General features: G+C 38.3%; 1 protein-coding gene across 1 annotated transcript; it reads left to right on the top strand.

Moving 5' to 3' along the window:
- Positions 1 to 593: 593 nt before the first annotated feature.
- On the top strand, positions 594 to 3,593 carry LOC134643217 (tyrosine-protein phosphatase non-receptor type substrate 1-like). Its single transcript, XM_063495493.1, has 5 exons — positions 594 to 702; positions 1,642 to 1,766; positions 1,943 to 2,004; positions 2,442 to 2,774; positions 2,872 to 3,593. The coding sequence occupies exons 2-5, from the start codon at positions 1,708 to 1,710 to the stop codon at positions 3,045 to 3,047; spliced, it is 630 nt and encodes a 209-aa protein (XP_063351563.1). The 5' UTR covers positions 594 to 702; positions 1,642 to 1,707; the 3' UTR covers positions 3,048 to 3,593.
- Positions 3,594 to 6,375: the final 2,782 nt, after the last annotated feature.

Here is a 6,375-nt window from a genome sequence, read left to right as displayed (position 1 = left end):
CCGTGTGTGCACTGCAGTAAACCTGAATTTGTTCATGTAGTGACTGCTCGCCAGAAAATGATCTCCAGTCTTTAAACTGTTGATCAACAGTTTAAAGACCGAAAGAACATTCCGGTAATAAGCTAGAAACTGCAACACGTGTTCTTATTTATCCAGGTAAAGAAAGAGTTTCCCCAGGGGGCAATTGCAACAAATATAACATCACAGTTTCTAAAAATATTTTAAGTGACTAAAAATGACTTGACTGATTATTTGGATGTAGAACACAGTGTCGGTACAATAATGATGAGTTATAAATATACTCGCAAAACAGGTGATTTCTGCCAACATAAGGGAAGATGTTGGAATTTAAGAAAAAAAGCAAAAAAAAAAAACCCAAACAAAAACAGAGAAACATCGAGAAACACCGCGAACGTTCCAGCAGGTGGGTTGACACCTCTCAGCTGCTTTGCTAATCACCAATCACTGTAGAAAACGTCACCAACACGAACGGTTGAGTACGAGCCAATGACGTACGAGCCCAAAGAGCGCGCGTACTCAACTGACCAATCATCATGCCACAATCTGAAGGGGACGAAGCCAACTCGGTGACTCAACCTGAGCCCGGAGTGTCTTTACTCGGGTTGGAGGTGGTGTGTGTGGCCGGTTTTTCTCCTGTATTTATTGAAGGACTCCGGGATCTTGGATCTGCGCTGAAGAGTAGTAAGTTCTAGCAGCCAGTTGCTTAGTCTGCTAGTTTTAGCTTAAACAGAGCCCGTATGAGAGCAGGAATCCTGCCTTTGGGTAGTATTTTTCTAACACCGGTGACAGCTGACCGTGCCAGCGACACTAAGACGCGTTAGCTCGCCTGACCTGACCGGCTGAAGCGAGCCAAGATGCTAACTTATATTAAGCGGTGTCGATTTCCGCAACTGTACAAAGAAAACGTGCACTCATTATGTGCTGTGTGAATCAAAGAGTACACGCCGCGTATTAATGTGGGGTGACAGTGGCTCTGTCCTCTCTGTGTGACGCAAATCGTAGCCTCGTTTAAAGTCAGACCGTGACAGGTTTGTAACTGACTGCACGGAGCAGTGTTTGTGTTGACGAGCCGGAGAGTTTGTAGCGCAGATCGCTTATCAAAGACTGGCAGTAATCACTGCTAAATCACTACGAGTGGCTTACTGTGACTCACCAGTGTCATTATATTAGGAACCGTGTACAGATGCTGAGCGTTTTCTTGAATGTCATTTTGTGATGTGTTGCCTACTGATTTTGGCATTATGGACATTCACTCGGCATCACAGCAGACTTTACTTGCCAAATCTATCAAATTTAATGAGTTTGGGATGAGCTGGCATAAAGCACAGAGTAATGTGAGCTCCATCATTTAAGCTTCCTACTTCCCTCCCTTCAGTGTTAATGAGTATAACATCTGAGGACAGGTCTGAGTCTTTAATTACAAACCAAACAAGTAGCCAAGAAGAAAGAGTTTAACATTTTACTACTGCAAAAAAAAAAAAGAAAAAAAGAAAAAGGACAAATCAGCTGTTTTAGTCATTTAGAAGACAACATTCTGATTTTTCATTGTTTCGTCTCCTGAAAACGCAGGTATTTGTATTATTTTACATGAAACTTTTTTTTCCCTCTTATTTCCTGCAGTCTGACACTTGTGCCCATGCTCCATTTCCACACCTCAGCTGCCAATAACCACTCAAGAGGAAGAAGATGATTTTCACAGGTGGTTCAATCCTGTCGCCACAAAGATCGTGCAAAAACCTCTCGAAGTAAGTTATTTATTGTGATAGACTTAGTATTAGAGTTGTCATATGCCTGAAAATTTTCCAAAGTGTTTCCAAGTTTTTTTGTGAGAGAATAAACCAGCGTTTCTAGCAAATAACTTTACCCAGGAAACACTTTGTGATTTAAATGAATTATCCCTTTGTCTTTATTGTTTCTTCAGGATGTGTCTTCAAATCTGCTTATGGCTTTTTTTGGCGCTCACTTCGATAGTTGACACTCTGGGTAAGTAGCTGTTGTTTAAAAAGCTTTTAAAGTACTGTTAAATGTTTGGTTACATTAGACTGCTGTAACTGAGAACAAGATCAGTTATTACTGACTTTATTAATAAGTTATAAAGTCATTTCTTCCTCCACCCTCATATTCCTCACACCTCTCTTCTTCTCTCACTCATTCCCTGCTATGGCTGTGCGATATTATATGTATTGATTGATAAAATCAACTTTTACTGCACTGCAAACTTCTTAAATTATGTTTAAAAAGAAGAAAACAACTTAAATATATGAAAAAATATCATACTATTCCCTTAAAATTAAATACTGGCTAGACAGTGAGCTGCCTTGGTGGAGGTTTGCGCTCTTGGAGTACTTCTTGTTTAGTACGTGCACATCTGATGTATATTTTTATTCTTAAACCTCTGTCTTGTTTCCTTTGTCCTTCAGACTACAAAAACATCATATCTCCCCTTGGCCAGCAGGTCATTCTGCCATGTAATGCTCCTGGAAATATGGTAGTCCTCGCCATGCAGTGGTCCAGACGTGGCCTGGAAGAATACGTGCTGAACTATCGTGATGACCAACTTGATCCAGAGGGCCAAGATCCGTCTTATACGGGCCGGGTAAACCTGACCAACACACAGAATGGAAATTTCTCAATGATACTGATGAACATGATGACTGCTGACATTGGAACATACGAGTGTGTAGCCTTCCAGAGAAGACCAGGGATGGACTATGAAATCCTCAGCATCATAAACCTGAATGTCAGTCAGTCAGGTGAGTTTGTGCTCATGTCAAATGATGACACATTAAAAGAGTTTTCACCTCCCTGACTGCTGACAATTCACACCAATGCATTTTTTTTTCTCGACAGATGAAGTCAGCAGTGGCGCAGCTACAGGAAGAAACCATCTCATTGTGTCACTGTCAGTTATTGCAGGGATCATTCTGGTGGCTGGTATTCTCTATATCTATATTAGGTACCAAACAAACATTGGATCCTCACCTTCCCCCCAATATGAAATGACATCAACATCTCAGCATGTCTAAATTAGAAAGACCCTCAAATTTATTCCAAACATCTAAAACTTAAAATGACAGTTAAAAGCTGGAGTCGGGCTTGTAGTAAAAAGCACAGAGAAGTTAATTAGAGTAGAATAATAGAAGCTCGGATCCATTTACCGTTTAACCTACATTAAGCAAATTCAGATTGTGGTTTGGCTCTGAACCACTTCGATTTGTGCCTTTGTCATATGTTTCCTAATGCTGGCTGTATATATATCACGTGATAGATTGGCTGGGATTTTTAAGAGATTTCTATGTACTATTTACCACTAAGAGCGCTGTGGAGCCCATCGAGAATGAAACTTTAACTTTGGTTAAAAAAAAATTACCGAAAGAATTTATATTTCATAACAAAGTCAACAGAGCAAACATTATGGCGCGCAACAAGTTCATGCACCAAATTTGGAACGAGTCCAAATTAAGTTTCTTTCAAAGCTTTACTTCACAATATGAACCTTAACAAGTCATACACTTAATGTGTAAACCTTATGCAAAAGTATTTATTATAATGCACTGAAACTTTTTATTTATTTGGTTTTTAGTATAAAGGCGCTTTTAAAACTCCTAAATGAAAAAAGGTCCTACATTTTCCCGACAGAATTTTGTGTGTTTTACATCCAAGCACAACTTTCCTGAAAAGAGAAACATGTTTTTATTCAAGTTACTTTCTGCCAGTATAATGTTTTCATGTTTGCAGATCCGTTTTGTCTTTAGGTTGTTCTAGCTGCCAAAAAACAACACTGTTGTGGTGCTAAGAGGGAAAAGTCCCGTAAATTGTTTAGTAAAATTTAAATTATGAGGGATTTTTACTGACACCGTCTTGGTGTTTTCAAACTGGACATGACAACGAGGGATGGATCTCTCTGAAAAACTGAGTTTACTTACAGGGTACTCACACGCTTAAGTATTACCCTGCTTCATCTCCCTTATGACTCTCATGGGGATCATGGTTTAGAAAGTGAGCATCATGTTTATCTCATAAGACTAGAAAAAGGTGACTGACAGCATGAACTCGTCTGGGAGATGTTTACAGAGTTCACAAAGTAAATCGCCAGTCGACCCCAAGCCGTTCAAGTATTTAAGCATTACTGTATTTTCACTAAAGCACTGCATTATACTGAATAATAGAAGCCTTTAACTTTGAGTAGCATTCCAGATGTGGTTATGTATTTTGTGATACATACTGTATGGTAGACAATGTGCCCATTAAGCATTAGGGCACTTTATTAGATACTTTATCAAATGTTGAAAGTTGAATGTGAAGGATCATAGTCAGAGGGCTGTGGGACATTGGCTACCAGCTGCTTATCACTAAAGGAAAGAAAGGTGATTCATGCCTTATGTTTTTATCTTCTGTCGTTTTCTGCTTCATGGCCTGATTACAGTGAATTTGCGGGACCATATTGTATGTTTTTTGTGACTCCACAAGAAATGCATTAGGTACATACAGAGTATACATTTTTGTAGCAATAACTGTTCTTTAACTGTTGAAATGGATGTTTTCAGGTACATGATCACATTTTTACCAGGTTAATGAAATGATTTTTTTTTTGTCTTGGTATCTCTAACAAAAAGGTAATGATAAGTGGCCCTATCATTATATTTATAGCGACAGTTTCATGTCTTTCAATGTGCTTTCCATATGTTACACTATTTAACTATGTTTTGTTTTTATTTCCTTGGTCCAAAAAAGTTTGGGGTTAGTATTTCACAAAGGACAAAGCATCCATACCTTTTACTGTGATGACCACTAAAGCCTTGAAACAAACTTTGAATATTTGTTCTTACTTTGTGAGTCTCTATATTGCTATGAACTGTGCTTTTTTTTTTTTTACAAAGGAACATTCCAAGTGCCATCATTTCTTTTGTATGTTCTGCACATGCTCTGTACAATCATGACCCTGAGACCAATAAAGATCTATTTATTCTTTCACTTGAGTGTGCCGCTCGTGTTGACTCTTTATGGTTCACGTAAAGATAATGTAGAGCAGAATTTGCATTTTATTTTTTTATTAGTTTGCATTTTTGTTTCCTCTTTAAATGTTTAGCTTTTGTTAGTTTCAGTGTCTGTTTTTGTTTTTAATTGAGTATAAGAGCACTGTCAAATGGAAGATCTAATTTCAGGATAGGTGTGACGATACACATATATACCAACCTCCTAATGATAAAATGGATCAAGTTGATTTAAAAAATGTTAAGGACATTGTGTATATATTTAGTTTTGCTAGCACACAATTAAAGGTTTGGTTAAAGCTTCATTGTGAAGCTGCTGCCATTCAGATATTTTCCAGATGATATTTCATGGTGAATGAAAAACTAATGAGACTTTTTTAGGTTCATAATTCCATCAGTTCTGACAAGACCTCCAGATGGCTGTATACCCTCAATGTTGTACCTCTACTGACCTCCCCTGTACATATTGACAATAATGCAAACTAAAAGTTTCAAGTTTTGATTTGTGTTACCATTTATTTGAAGTCCAGTTCTTGTGTAGTTTGGCATACCTCAGCCTGTGGCATCTATCGGACAATCTACACCACGCACACAATTATTATGCAAGTTATATTCTTGAGGATTAACTTTAATATGGAACAAAACCTGTGCTCTTACTCAATCCAAAATGTTAATAAACCTGAATGTTTGGCAAAGGAAATGTTAGTCTGGACATCCTCAGGGGGAAGCACATGTGTGCACAATTATTGGGAAATTAAAGTGAATAGCTAAGCTATTTCAAGAGTGCTGAAAAGTCCTTCTGAAAGATTTTTTGCAATTTTTTTTGGTGTTCAAGAGTGATGAACACCTCATATAGAGGAGTTCATCACTCCTGGTCACGCCTTTATTCCGTAAATACATATCATCTGAGAATGCTTAAAACCAACAACTATTACAGTTTATGTAGCTTGGAATTGGAAAATATGCATAGAAATACTGATGAGGTCAAAATACTCACTTGCCTAATAATGGGGCACATAGTGTTTTTCCCCAAGCTCACCGATGATCACGAGCTCGAGGTAGTGACCAAAGGAATGAGATTATTTCTGTTTACTGGCCTGGAAACGCCTCGGTGTTTCCCTGAATAAGCTAGAGGAGGTGGCTCGGGAGACGGAGGTCTGGGCTTCTCTGCTGTTGCTCCCGTGATAGATAATAAAGAACATAGGCAGTTGGCAAGGAAAAAAGATGACCACTTTCTGATGAATTATTGTATTTAAAATGGTCACATTTTTTTTCTTACCTGCTGTAAGGAAGCACAGGAGTGTGCTTTGAACAAGTTTTCTTCATGGCAGGTTCAACTCAGCCAATTTCAGAGTATTTT

Source organism: Pelmatolapia mariae, linkage group LG15 (assembly GCF_036321145.2).
Source record: "Pelmatolapia mariae isolate MD_Pm_ZW linkage group LG15, Pm_UMD_F_2, whole genome shotgun sequence".
Lineage (NCBI taxonomy): Eukaryota > Metazoa > Chordata > Actinopteri > Cichliformes > Cichlidae > Pelmatolapia > Pelmatolapia mariae.
The sequence above is the reverse complement of the archived record's forward strand: the minus strand, read 5'-3'. Positions and strand labels throughout refer to the sequence as shown.

Bases quoted from the DNA above. Each gene is read 5' to 3' on its own strand.
- LOC134643217 (XM_063495493.1), top strand. From the start codon at position 1,708: ATGATTTTCACAGGTGGTTCAATCCTGTCGCCACAAAGATCGTGCAAA. The intron at 1,767-1,942 runs GTAAGTTATTTA...TTGTTTCTTCAG, and splicing joins TCGTGCAAAAACCTCTCGAA to GATGTGTCTTCAAATCTGCT. The intron at 2,005-2,441 runs GTAAGTAGCTGT...TTTGTCCTTCAG, and splicing joins TTCGATAGTTGACACTCTGG to ACTACAAAAACATCATATCT.